At 36.1% G+C, this 14,794-nt stretch overlaps 1 protein-coding gene across 1 annotated transcript in view; it reads left to right on the top strand.

The window, feature by feature from the left end:
• Positions 1–14,794, top strand: part of SLC4A7 (solute carrier family 4 member 7) — a 93,703-nt gene that overhangs the window by 46,201 nt on the left and 32,708 nt on the right. The window contains exons 3-7 of the mRNA XM_054273362.1: positions 737–874; positions 3,086–3,221; positions 4,301–4,461; positions 6,666–6,854; positions 9,552–9,914. Coding sequence (XP_054129337.1) covers positions 737–874; positions 3,086–3,221; positions 4,301–4,461; positions 6,666–6,854; positions 9,552–9,914 — 987 coding nt within the window. The remainder of the gene's footprint in view (positions 1–736; positions 875–3,085; positions 3,222–4,300; positions 4,462–6,665; positions 6,855–9,551; positions 9,915–14,794) is intronic.

The raw sequence follows: 14,794 nt of genomic DNA, 5'->3' as shown, positions 1-14,794 counted from the left end.
TTTGTGCTAGTATTGTCTTAATGTCAAAGGAAAAGCAAGATGTTGAAAGTACGTCTTCAAGAGCAGTGTTCATTAATTTGAGGATGTGCTTCTAAATTTATTAAAACATTCTAGAATAGGAAAAACCCATCCCAACATCTCTGGAAGTTATTTGAAGTGTTGACATACATTTCAGAATAGAAGTTCCTTTTATCCTCTTGATACTAAGTTAATGGTGTGATTCAACATCAGTTTCACATTGAGGTGTTATGTGCTATTTGAGAAAATACTGGCAGCTCTTTCAAGGACAGAAAACTACTTGCAGACTCTGAATGAAGGGTAATTTCTTGATGAAGTTAATAAGCTGAACCAAGAGATTATTTTGCCATTCTTACAACTGTCCTCATATGAATCCCTGCAAAAAAAGAGGACTAAAATGTAATTTCTCTGCTTTGGCCTCGTGTTTATAAAGTAGCTTCTTTCAGTGTTACAGGTCAAGCTTGTACTTCTGAATTATTTGTTTCACAACTGAATTCTTAAACTGAATAAAAATATGACCTAATTTATCAGAGAAATGAGTCTAGCGCTAGTTCCTTGACAGTCTGGGAGGACAGAAATGGTCATGTTAGTTCACTAAAGGTAATTTTTGTCAAGTGCTTTTGGATTGCTATTTCTTAAACCCCTTGTCTTTAGATACTAAATTTGGGTAGTAGGTAATTTTTTGTTTATTTGTGTCCTTTAAAACTTCCTTGAAAAGGCCACAGAGCTGTGTATATCGGAGTTCACGTCCCACTTGGCAAGCCAGGCCGTCGAAGGCATAGGCATCGTGGGCACAGGCACAGAAGAAAAAGAGACAAAGATGACAGAGAGGATGGCCGAGAATCTCCATCATATGGTAAGAAGTTTGTTGTGCATGTTCTTCATGTCTCCTGAAAATAAACTTGTAGTAGCTACTCTGTGCTTAAATGTTGTTTGTTTTGTGCTATTTCTTTTATTCTCGCTGTAATTAATGTCTTTTTTTGTACAATCAGACAAGGATTTTGTGGTTGTGTTTTATCTAAGTCAGAAGCTGTTGGACTTGGTCCAGCTGCCTGCATGAATGTTCAGCAGCCTGCACTGAATAGGTTAGACTAGAGCTTTGTAATGCTCTCCTGTAGCATGAAAATCTGTGTTATTTAAATTAGACACCTTTTTCAGATTGTGTAGTCGTGTATGCTTCTTCCTCTGATTTTTGAAACTAAGCATGTAGCTGTGAAAAGCAGCATTTGCCATGGTAATTTGATCAATGATCTTATTTAAATATTTACTTCAGCCTTCTTGCTGTCTGTTAGTAAAGGAATTGCACTGCCTCATAAATTTTTGGTTTGGATCACGAACTGCCCCCCCCCCCCCCCACCCCATACCTATTATCCTCAAGAGAGGACAATTTTGTCATATCATTCTCTGAAATGAAAATATTTGGCAGTATGCTTAACAGTTTTTCTTCAACATTCTAAGTCCATTTTAATTCCTAAAGTGCCATGAACGAGCAGATTATGATGCAATGTTTGAATTTAAGTGTGGACACCATGCTGTTCACTATTACCTTTCAATGACTGGCAGCATGTTCTGCATGGGCCAGTACCTGAAACAAAGGATTTTTCAAATGGAAAAGCTCTGACAAATCTTTTACCATTCTCCTATGGTTCTTGGTTTCAACCATCTTCAAGGCCTCCTCTCCCAAATACAAATTATTATAATGGATATCATGTTTGTAGAGTCTTGCTATACAGGTTTTGAAGAAATAAGTGATATTAAGTTGACAGAAATTCACTTTCTCTGTTCTGGTTGCTTCTGTATGCACAGAAGCACAGGGTTTGGCCAGATTCTGGGGTGTGTTGGTTTTGGGATGGAAACAATCTGCTATAGACCTTAACTAATAATGAATGTTGTTTGCATTCAAGAGCACATTTCAGAATGATGCTACTAGATGGTGGTATATACCAGAACAAAAATGCTAAAGTAAATCTCCGTGTGGAATTAACTTTGTTAGTAATTCAGATCTTAACCTTTAAATCTAAAAGGCCATCTTCCTTCTACAGTAGAAGCTTACAGTTGTATATTCATGTATAACAGCTGTAAGAGTGATGTTTCAGTGAACAAAGTTAAGATTTTTTAAAATTTGAGAAAATTAAAAAAAAAATTGAAATTGAGATTTACCTGGATTTTCTATTTCTGGCCTTCCTTGAGATAGCATTGCAATTAGTACATTTTTTGAACCCTTGTAATATGAAAATTCACTTGAATTGAAACAAAATCCTTGTATAAGTATATGTATAAAAGTATCTCTAGAATCATGTGGTTTAATTGGTATTTTTTAAAAGTTTTTTTCATATTAATTGAAATCTAGTACTTATTTGATCAATAAGGATAGTTGAGTTTTCTAGCTAGTTATTGAGCCTGTTCCACTAGGCATTATACTATGAGAAGTTAAAATATTTTCTGGATACTTCAGCTACATAGTTTTCTACTTTCCTATGCTAATTTATACATACTGCTCCAACCATGCAATGAAAAATTTTATCCTACATAAATATCAACAGACCACAGAAAAATCTGCTGCTCTAACAGTCAGTGCCTGGCTACTCACTGATGGCCATCTTGAACTATTGCTTGGGCAGCTAATCTGTAAGTAAGGCTGTTTGTTTCCATCAGCCTGTTTTGTTTTAGCTTCTTCAGTGTCTTGTGTCATGATGGTATTAATTATTTTGTTCTCAAAATGAAAACAAAGTTTCTAGTGTTTTGGTATATTAATTTCTAGTTTTTTTAAACCACATTTGCTCGTGATGTTAATTTTCATATTGGCAATCTGTAGGAGAGCCAATACCAATTGATTAATTTTCATAAACATGGATTTCCAGACGTTTTGTTTTCAGAAACAGTTGAAGTTTTCAGAGAGCCTTCTTTTAAAGACATGTATATGTTTCTTTTGTTCCTCTTCCCTCTTAAAGAGGATGTTGTCCTGCATATTTCTAGCTGAGGGCAGGAGACTTTACTGTTATGTAATGTTTCTTATTTCATAGAAGTATGAATTCTTCTAATTATTTAGTTTCTCCTTTTCTTCAAGACACACCATCCCAACGCGTGCAGTTTATCTTGGGTACTGAAGATGATGATGAACACATTCCTCATGATCTCTTCACTGAAATGGATGAACTTTGCTTCAGGGATGGAGAGGAATATGAATGGAGAGAAACTGCTAGGTATGTTTAGAGTAGATTGTTTCAAGGTGTATCTTATAGTAACTTTATTTCAAAGAATTGCAAACCAGGTTTGGCTTAGAATCATCACTATCTGTAGGAGTTGTCTACTCAATTCAAACCAGGTTTGGTTTAGAATCATCACCATCTGTAGGAGTTGTTTGCTCAATTCATGCACTGCAACCCAAAACTTTAGTTCTTCTTTTCAAACTCTGAAAGAATCAATATTGTTTTCAAGAGACCCTCAGTCTTTCTGGTGCTGTGTTCTCTTCCCTAAAACTGATCATGCCAAACATTTTGAAAGGGAGGAGTAAGCCAAGTTATAAATATGGGGTTTCGTCCACCTAGTGTGGTATTTGCAATCTCAGAAATGTCTTTAGTATATCATAGCCAATATATTAGTATAATTTTTTTCTTAAACATAAAAAAAGGGAATTATTATTTTTCTTGGGTAATATTTGATTAATTTTTGGCAAATTGTATGCCTGAATGTTACAGGATGCCTTGATTGGTTTTGACCCTTACTAATTTAGTTGCTTCCTTCTACCCATGCATTGTGATGAATTCTTCTGCATTCAGTACTTCCAGCTACCTAGTTGCATGTTAACTTTTGTAGAAACTCAATTTGCATAATGCCTGTGAGTAGGAATAAGATCAATTTATAGTTTCACATGTTAATATTGCCTGGCTCTTAAATGTCTGACTTAGCAGCCTTAGGAGACTTGAACATGCTGTATGGTATGTTTCAGACAGCTTTCTAATCTCAAAATACTAATTAAATCAAGATGTGCAAATCAGGTAATAGGGCAGACAGCCATATTCTTCATGAGAACATGTGAATAGACAGGTATTGGTTAAGCCCAGAGAAACAATATGGTAAAAACTGAAACAATTGAGTGTGGTTATTAAGGCCTGATAAAAACATTAATCAGTTGGGCTGCCTGAGAAAATGAAAGCGGGTATGATTTCATGGGATTTTCTGTTCTATGTCATGCCTAAGCCATGGACATGGAAGAGTGGGATTACTTGCCAGATTTTCTTCCCAGGAGAAGTATAAATGTGTACATGTGAATTCATTTCAGGTGGCTGAAGTTTGAAGAGGATGTTGAAGATGGCGGTGATCGATGGAGCAAGCCTTACGTAGCGACTCTGTCTCTGCACAGTCTCTTTGAACTGCGGAGCTGTATTCTTAATGGCACGGTCATGTTGGACATGAGAGCAGACACACTTGATGAGATAGCAGGTTGCAGCAAAAATTTTTAAAAATACTTTATTCCCAAATTCTGATCTATAACTTGAGGTGGTTTTGGTGATGTCTATGTTCTTGAAAATACTGTGTTGAAGAAACAGGTATGTGCATGCTTGCTGCACTTCTCTTGGTCTGGTTGAGAGGAGCTGGTCCTACAAATGTCACTTACAAAAGTGGATGAGTAGGAGCTCCTTAGTTTGTACTTTAGGCTGAGGCCCAGAACTAGCCTTTATGTTCTAATCCCTTAATGTGTTCTCTGTCTTTGTTTCTACAGATGAATTGTAAATCTGCCAGAACATTTTAGGAGTTATTTGTGCACTTTAGTACCATAATTATTAATCATATTTTGACTGACATTAACTTGATGCCAGTAGTGCAGTTCGTTGTTGCACATCTGGTAATTCTTTCACCTTTATAAGAGGTGAGCAGAAATAAATGCTGTACATGTTGTTTGACCTACTGTGCTGAGTGTCCTCACTAATCACATGGTCATTTTGGATACTTTCATACCTATAGATACATATAAATATATAGATACATGCACATATATATACATGATATATGTCTACTTGCTCCTAAATGACTTTAGAATTAGTTCTACATAATTTTCCTCTCTCTATTTTCCTCTCTAATTTCTCTAATGTTATCTCTTGCTACAGCTACCACACAGTGGAATGCCTTCTCAGGAATCATATTAGACTTAGGGTTGACCAACATATGTGTGTAGGACAAGGTGTTTTGGCCTTAAAAACTTTGGCAGCACTTGAAAAGTTTTCTTGTTTTGAAATCCTTGAAATTCGCTCAGGAAATTGGTATTCCCTTCCTATTGTTCTGACTTACTGAGCAAGTGTATTCAGTACATCCTTGTAAATGTAATGTTTTGATTTATAATTTTATTTTTGGTAATCGAATTTAGTGATAATCTTAATACATAACCAAAGTAATTGCTTAGTTCTACGTAACCAGCACTCTGGGTAGTGGGCACTTAAGTTGCAACTAGGATGCCTTAAGAGATTGTGTGAACTTGTTTCAAGTTAATTTTAGGTGCCATTTTGAAGCATGTGGCTTAGCAGTGCTTGGTATACAAGTGTGCTGTCTTGTTTCCAGGAGCCAGCAATACCCAGTAGGTTATACTGTTTGTTACTCATAACAGGAGAGGGAGGGTGGCTGGTTTCCTTCTGAGAACCTGTAACAAGTGGCTGTGTGTTACCAGTGATCTCAGAAAGAAGCTGCACTGTACTGACAGACACTTTACTGCATGTTGTTCTGTTAGTCAGGACAGAGCCCTACCCTGACCCCTAACATTTTTCATTGTGAGAAGTTCTATGCAATTTCAGTTTAACAATGCAGTTAAATCTCGATACATTAGTTAAGCCTGGGAAAATATATTTAAAAATTTGTCACATAGGTTTGTGTTTCTTTGTGCAGGTTGAGGTCTTTTATGAATTTGTTTTATATTTTTTATTATTTTTCAAAAATGGACCTCTAAGAATCACAGTAGGTATTTTCCCTGATATGTAGGCTTTCTTTCCTGATGTGAGAATACTGGTGAGATGCCCTTTTGAAACTTGATATTGTTTGACAGATGAGTAGTTAGTTTTAGATTATATACCTAGACTTTGTTTCATAATTCCTCTTTTAAAGCACGTGAATCACATGAAGTTCCATAAAGAGTCTCAGTAGAGCATCTGAAGATGACAGGAGTTGTGTAATTCCTCTCATTCCATAGCAACTTTCACTTTTATGTAGTTGTATATACTTCTGAAAGAAGGGAACACCAGGGTAAGACTGTCATAAGTCTGTTTTCCATTGTGTTTGTCTTCGTGAATTCACGCCTAGTGTAGGTTTGTTGAATACAATAAATACATTTTTTGAAAGTGAGTTTCCATTGAAATTTGAATTAAATGGCTCAAATTACAAGGTGCTTAGTATCTTACATTTCTTGAAATGATGCTACTAATAAATACCCTCGCTTGGATCTGCATGTTGTGCTTTTCTTATTCTCACATTTACTTGTTTAGTGACATCTGAAAATTTCCTGTGGATTCTTGAAGATGGTTTTGCTAAAGAGAAGACTTTTCTTTTAAATAGATTTTGATTTTCTTTTATTATTTGATATGACTACAGTGCTTGAGTGAGGCGAAAGAGAGATGTGATAGCTACCTATATAATTTTCTTCTTTTGTTATTATTATGTAGATATGGTTTTGGACAACATGATTGCCTCTGGCCAGCTGGATGAATCCATAAGAGAGAAAGTGAGAGAGGCTCTTCTAAAGAGGCACCATCATCAGAACGAGAAGAAGCTGAGCAGTCGGATTCCTCTAGTTCGGTCTTTCGCAGATATAGGCAAGAAACATTCTGACCCTCACTTGCTTGAACGAAATGGTGAGATAAGTTGTAGCCTCCAGTTCGTACTAACCTGGTAAATGATGCTCTCACTGGGAGATGAAGGAAAGGTCAGCTGGTAATAACAGATAAGTGTTTCCTTCTTGATGAGCAAAGAACTAACAATAAGAGTGTGTGTGTGATGTGTAGCTATGGATGATATTTTTGAATTTACTCAAATCTTCTACTCCTGCCTGTATACCATAGCATGCATTATTATTTTGAAGCATAGTAGTAGACATAAATTGATCCTAATGGTTTTTTTTGGTATATGCTTAAATAAAATGTGCAATGCTTGAGGAATTTCAGCATTGTGGCATAACTTATACATGTGTCAGATGGATCCTACTTGCTTTTATAGTCTTTGCATAAGAGATTTAGTGATCATGAGTTCAGTGATGCTGACAGTTACTGTGTTTTAAACCAGTGTTAAGTTCATTTGACAAGTTTGCTATGTCAATGGTGAAGCTAGTACTGTTAGCTGTTTATTTTTATGTTGTTTTATAGAGAAGGTTCTAATGGGAACAAAAATCTCAAACCCAAGAAAGGTATTAGGAATGTTCTTAGACACCTTTTTTGAACCAGTTCCTGAAAAATTATTCTAGACATCCAGTCCCAAATTCCAAATAGCAGTATGTACTACAGAGCAGCTTACTTGTATTCTTGTGTTTTTATGGGACCTCTATTTTCATCTCTGTTCTTTGTTTCATTTTGCCTTGCATTAAGTAAGACACATGGACTTTTTTTATTCTGAAAAATTGAAATTTTTTACCCTGATGAAAACTGAGTTCTGATTTCATGAATCAATCATTGAAGTGAACTTCCTTTTCTGTCTTGAAGGATGCCTCATTGCTTAGAGTATGTTTCACTTAGTTAAGTGCTTGTTAGGGGCTACATATGCTGGAGTATTCCCCAGTGAGTGCCTGAGCTTGCTGATAGGTTTTTTTGTTAGCCAGTGCATATATGATATATGCTTAAATATTTCTCTCATAGTTTCAGATTTATTTTTACAAGAATGAAAATGCAGCTAATTGATCTAAGAGCATAATGTCTCCTGTAACTCCTGACTTACATGTTTTATTCAGCAAACATGAAAATTTCACACACAGCCTTGGTTTTGCCCATCCTTGAACACCTGTATCCCCAGGTATAATCTTTCTTGACACTTACCTTACATGTATCACTTCCATTTTTTAGGGCATTTTATTCTTAATACTCTTTTTACAAGAGATTATGGGATATATGCTGAAACAAGAAACCAGTATAATATGATGAGCATGTACAAATTTACTTTTCTTTTTATTATACTTTGGTAACCCTCTAATAAGCTGGTAAGCCAAACATGCATATTTACATATTAGTTCTTAGGCTCCTTAGGGGGTTGTGTGTGTTAGGACATGTTTGTAATTTATCAGGTATACTTATGGAATTTAGTTATTACTGTAGTGATTATTATAGGCAACCAAATCTGCTCTATTGGTCCTATTTTCTTTACTGCTCTGCAGTTTTGATATTTTAATAGTTGAGTTTTGAGGCTTTTGTTCTTAAAGCAGGTTTGTATCTGTAGGATCCACTCTTTGTTTGGGGGGAGGGGAATATATGTGACCTTTACCTAGGCATGCTTTCTGCACCTCCTTCTTGTTAATTTTTCTGGGGTTGTTCAACTTACTGGTCTCTGTAGTGCTTGGTATAAATGTGAAAGTAAATGTGTATAGTTTGCTGTTTGTTTGTTTGATGGCATGGTACATGAAACCAGCATGTTTTGGATTTCAGGGATTGTAGGAGAAGTCATCAGTAATGTTTTCAAGGAGACTGGTCATCCCAGGAAAAGTGTTTGTGGCAAATGGGAGAAATGGTATCACTAAACCTTTTAATGGAAGTACTAATATGAGCATAAACAGTCTCTCTTCCTGCTTAAGGAAGAACTGAAAAATCCATTACAAACTCCAGTCTGAAGGAACCATCACAAGACTGTGTTCTCTTCATAAGAAATTAGTAGAACATGGAAACTAGAGCAACAAAAGTAACAAGGGATTTTGGAGAAATGTTTGGTTTTAGCCATGTGGGGCTATTGGTAAGTCACAGCAAGAGGATATGGAGAAGTGGCTGTGTATCTCATTTTTGTGCCCTCTTCAAAAATATATATTAGACTACAGCTGCCTGGGAAAATTCTCAATAAAACAAGACTCTTATTGGAAGACAGCTGCATTTAACACATTTAGATAAGTTTGATCACTATCACTTTTTAAAAATTAAAAATTCATTGTACATAACGGATAGAGTTAACACAAGTCTTGTAATATTTTGATTTTTTAGTTTATTTTTTGGATGGATTAGCTACTGTGCAATTAGGAATAAGGAATTATGGGAAAATTGAAGAGTCAGTGTCAAGAGATAATTTTTTTTTTTGTTAACAAATCTTACTGTGACTTAAGATAATATCTTCTCCCTCAGATCTTTGGCATTCTAATTAGTACTCCTCAGCGATTTCTGACTTTCCTAATGTCTGGTATCAGATCTGCTTTTACCTCTTCTCTTACTTGCATGAGTATGACACTTTGTCCCATAAAGCTTGCAATTTACTATGTAAATTGTTAATTCATATTTGTATCTGTGTGGGTTTGGTTTGGTTTGTTTGAATTTAGTATAATCTATCCCTTTTGTAAGCCTCATGGTGTTCCATTTGTTTTATCTCAGGGGAAGGCCTTTCAGCCTCCCGGCACTCTTTGCGAACAGGTCTCTCTGCCTCCAATCTTTCCCTGAGAGCAGACAGCCGTTTGTCGGTTCTTCTCAGTTACCTTCTTCCTTCTTCAAGAGCTGGGAGCCCGGCAGCCTCAAGGTGTACAACCCCTGTAACCACCCCTCAAAACACTCCACCCTCCAGCCCTACCTGCAGCCCAAGCACAAGTGCCCAGCCAAGCCCGCTTCAGGGCAAGGAATTGCTGGTGTCACCTGCCAGTGATGATATTCCTTCAGTAGTAATCCACCCACCTGAGGAGGACTTAGAAGTGCAGGAAAGCCAGGAAAAGAAGACAGAGGAAAATATTGGCAAAACACCAGGCAACTATTGAAATTTAAGCTGTCCATGTGTGATGCTCTCTGCATCTGGATCACTTGCACTGCGATGTTTTTGGCACAAAGAAATATGATAACTGTTACCTCTGCCTGCATGTTTATCTATTCTCAGTTGTGACTGTCTTCTTGTTTGACATTTTTAACTTTTTAGCTTTTAACTAAAGCAAGCAAAAAATTCTTTAATTAACATTCATTTGTGTAATTAAAAAGGAATATGGTTTTAAAATCTAATATATAAGCAAAATGTCAAAAATGGTGGCCTTTTCCTTTCACTCACCTACAGTCCATAGCAGGTTTTGCTTTGGTTTTGTCAGTGGTTGAGGTAATGTCTTAAACCAGTGTTGGATATCCTGAGATAGGTACAGCTGAAACCATGGTAGAGTGTTAGAGGTGAATATGAAAAGAATTAGGAAGGATACAATTGTCAGTGGCATTCATAGTTTAGTTGTATCATGAAGCTTTCAAGCAGTTTTATTTTTGCTTTTGTGCTTTTTAAAACCATGACTGTTAAAACCAGCAGTAGTTAACTGATTAAATGATCAGGTTCAGTTCACCTGCAGCTGTTTCTGGATAGTTCTCCATCACTGCACTGCTTCAGCATCAGACACTACATAAGCGTTTTGCTGTGTTTGATAGGCAAAATTGGAGACAGTAGTTAGGAGTTTGTAATCGTAGGCCAGAGCTCAGCAATTTATTATTTTGTTATCTGCAAAGCCTTTCTTCTTTATATGCAAAAACGGTATGTAGGTGTATAGATAAGTTGAAAGAAACTGTTAGAACTTTGCATCCTTTCTTGAAATATTTTTAGTAGAAGTTTCATAACATTTGCATTCTGCGTACGTGCGGTCATACTAGCTTTACTTTTGCAAAATTACCAGCTATTTAGAAGCTTCACAATTCTACCTGGCAGATTGTGTTTTTAAGGTGGAATCATCTTTCTTTTTTGGTCCTCAGGCTCTTCCTTCCCTTCCTAGAAATTTGTCTTGCCAAAATCCAGCTTGTAGCTTTGACTGCTTTAGGCCTGTGTATGTTGGGAGCAGGGGGACTGATCTCCCTTGGTTCTTCCATCAGTTGAGGCTTTGCTTGTTTTCTTCCTCACTTGTTTAATAAATAAGAGCACACTGTTACATTTAACAGTGGAAATATGATGACAGAGAAGAAAGAGGCTGTGGTTATCTGCCTTTTCACATTAGCAGCCAAGTAGTTCACTGAACAGGAAAGAAACTATGTCATAGTTTTTTATCTTTAGTTTAAGTATAGAGGCCTCATCATTACTTAAATTTAGAAAAGCAAACACAAATCTCTTTTTCTGACTTCCTTATGGGAAATTAAGAGAATTCATGTGACGATAATTCTGTCACAGGTCATCTTCCAAATGTGCTTTGAAATCAGAAGTAAAATAATAGCTGTAATTGTTTTTCCAGTTCTCATTTCTCTGGCAGGAATGACAGCATGCCAGACACAAGATCTTTATAATCCAGAAGAAGGCAAATAAATGAAGCTCAAGTACATGATGCTATTACTATCATCACTAGTAAGGCTTTCTACTAGAATCTCCAAGTCATGTTCAAATCAGTTTTGTTCCTCATGCAGATATTTCTCATAAAGAAAAAAATGTGAAAGGCAAGATTTCCCAGTTAATCCATAAGTCTTTCAAGATAATGATAAACACCAACAATGAAGATATTTTTGTTTTCTGGGATTTCCTCTGCTTTTTTAGTTCAAGAAATCATCTGACCACAGAAAGACACGTTTTTTTTCTTAGATTTGCTTTTGAGGACATTCTTAGACTATGACTTCAGGGCTGCAACTGGACCAATTTCTGTCTTGGGAGGCAAGAGTCAAAGAAAATCTTGACAAGGCAGTCAACTTCCTGGTATTAATTAAGAAAAAAACCCAAACAAATCTTCCTGGTCCATTCCACTATAGGTTATGGTCTGTATCACCTCTCTAGTAATTCAGAATATTGCAGTCTGAATACATTTTACACATCTGTATGATTGAGTTTGGTTTGCCTCGTGTGAGTGTGAGGAGCTGTGTTAATTTTCTAATAGGTGGTTTTTTCTGTATACATTCCTCTGTCATTTGCCTTGTGTTATTCAGACTTTTATTTTTTAGTTTTCATAAATAGCTGGAAGGTTACTGAACTTAATGTGAATTACTGTAAAAGGAGGGAAAAGAGACACACCTTTGGTCTACCACTTAATTTTAATCAGCCAGTCATCAGTTCCTAGTAAGTCAACTAGACAAAGGCTTCTCTTAATAATGTTTTTTTAATTTTGTCATCAGTTGAAGATCAGTGTTTGTTTTCCCATCTTTGAACTGTTGAATAATGAATTCCATAGGAAGAGCTGGGAAGTGAGCTGTGTCACAGCTAAAAATTAACAGTTAGTTCACCAGCATCACTGAGGTTTCATAATGTCTGTGAACAACAGCAAAAAAGTCTGTTTTAAAAGGTCTTTTGGTCCACTGAGAAAAGTACTTTGAAAGTGAGCAAAATAACATTTACAACGGCTTTCCTCTTACAGTAATTGCTTCCTGAAAATATTGATTCAGAGAAGTTTGCATATTTGCCCTCTAGTAGTAATTTGAACTTTTTTTTTGCATTAGAGCTGCATTGGACTTTAGTTTTAAAAATTGATTTTAATTTCCTCAAGTAAAAATATGGTTGACTTCATATTTAGAAGATTTGTATTATATAATTTTTGCTTTTCTAAAGACAGTTATTTTGAAATAGTCATGCTTAGATGTTGAACTCATATATTACTCATCTTTTTCATATGAAACAGATGTGATACAACTGTATGTAATCTTCTTGCTTTCTTTTTTCTGTACATAATGTTGATTAGATTTTTGTGATCACAATATTAAGTGTAGTTGGCTAGAAAAAGCACATGATTTTTAGTGATGGTGTAGTTATAAATACCTTAACTTGAATTTATGAGGTTTTATTCCAAATGACTCCAGACTCACTTCACTGTAGTCTTTCAGAGGAAACAAGTGATCCATCTGCCTAACTAACATCAGGAAGAGCGCTGTGTTTTTAAGGATCCCCTCAGTAGCTTCATAACAATGAATTTCTCTGTCTTACAATCTGAAAAGTACTTCTAGGTAGTTGTCCTTGAGTTTGCATCTACTAAACTGGAGAAGAGAGGGAAATAAGTTATTTTATTGATGTGAGATTGGAATAGAAGTGTTTCACTATTAAAGAAGATTAATTCTTTGGTTCAGAGTTTCCCTATAAATAGCAGATTGATGGATATGTGTAATGAAGGCAGTCTCATATGGAAATGCTTGCTCAGATCTGAAAACCTGTGAACAGTATTGTCTTGTGAGAGCAGCAGTCTGTCCAACTGCGCGGCCGATGGAAAGGAAAACTATTCACACATGATTTAGGATCACACATATATTTCTGTGTCAGTGCCAAAACTTGTGAGCCTTGACTGTGACTGATCAGTGAAATTTTGAAGGCAAACCTTTTAGAAGAATCAGTGTCACTTTAGCACTGAAATAATAAATATTTCTGCTAATATGGGGAATCCTTATTCTCTGTCCTTCTCCTTGATTGTCTCTCTGTTTTTGTTCTAGTCTCTGCTTGCTCTTGCTCACAGTGCTTTTCCAGAAAATGCAAAGCAATGCATTATGGCTCATCTTTCATCAGTTAAAAACATTCTAAGTTTCCTGTATTGCTACAGAGAAGGGGAAAAATGAAGAAGTTTATATGTCTAAACTTTTGTATTAGGCTGCTCTTCTGCAACAACTGTTTAATATTTCTTTCTAGTTCTACAAACGTCAACTCTTAAGCAGTTAAATACTTAAATCAGCTGATTTCATAGGTGGTTGATGGTATGATTCTTGTGAATAACATAAAAATCTTGGAGCAGAAGAGTAGAATGTGTTTTTTGTTGTTGGGGGTTTTCTTCTTGTTGTGTTGGCTCATTGTGCGTTTTAGGATTTACGAAGGAATGACAGCCTATTAACTTGGATTTGGTTTTTGCTTCAGGACAAAACACCTGCACCACTTACATCCCTTATGAACTGTAAGAATGAAAATTAGTGGTAAAGGCTTGGACCTGCGTGTTTTTGTATGATGACTTTTTGGAAGAGCTTTTTGAAAACAAAGATGAGGATGAAGTAAAGTGAATTCAGTCATCATTTGAAATGCTAAAAAAAATTTCAAAATGGAGAAATAATAGACATGGGGGTATGCAAGTAGTTATGTGCCAGTAGTTACAATAGAGTAGTAGCCTGAAGATAGCCAGAGAGGGTTTCATTTATATCTTGACTGGAGAGATGCTTGACCTAAGTACAAACTTTCTCCATGTAATACAATGTTTAGGCTTCAGTCTTTATCTAGATGTGGTTTTGAAGGCATGTGAAAGCATGTTCTGTCACCACAGCTGGAAGGTCTAGTGTAGACAAGCAAGAAGGCCAAATGCATTTCTAGTGCATGTTAAACTGAACAAGCAAAAGCTCTGTAATTCAAAGGGTGGGATTTGGGCTTGGTTATGCATGCCTAGACCAGCTTTTAAATGTTAATTGGGTAGAGAGAACCATGATGCATCATGGAATTCAGTGTGTTTGAATGCTTGGGTTACTTGCCTTTTGCACCCTTTACTGAACCTGCAGTTCGATGCTGCTGGCAATGTAGCAGGATTCATAACACAGTTTTGTTTTGGTGCAAGTGTTATAGGGAAGCTGTATACTGAACTTGAAAAACTTTGTGTGTATTCTTCAGCTCAAGAGTATATTCCACATAGCAACATGTGGTTGGATGAACAGTGGGAGCTTAGGTCTGCTGATTGAAAGCACAGTTTGCAAGCTGTCCTTCATGTAATACACTACTTACTTTTACAGCTTAGTTA

Source organism: Melozone crissalis, unplaced genomic scaffold, assembly GCF_028551555.1.
Source record: "Melozone crissalis strain CALT ecotype California unplaced genomic scaffold, PUWL_Pcris_2 ptg000016l_1, whole genome shotgun sequence".
In the NCBI taxonomy this organism is placed as follows: domain Eukaryota; kingdom Metazoa; phylum Chordata; class Aves; order Passeriformes; family Passerellidae; genus Melozone; species Melozone crissalis.
Note: the sequence above shows the minus strand (reverse complement) of the source record. Positions and strands in the feature narration are given on the sequence as shown.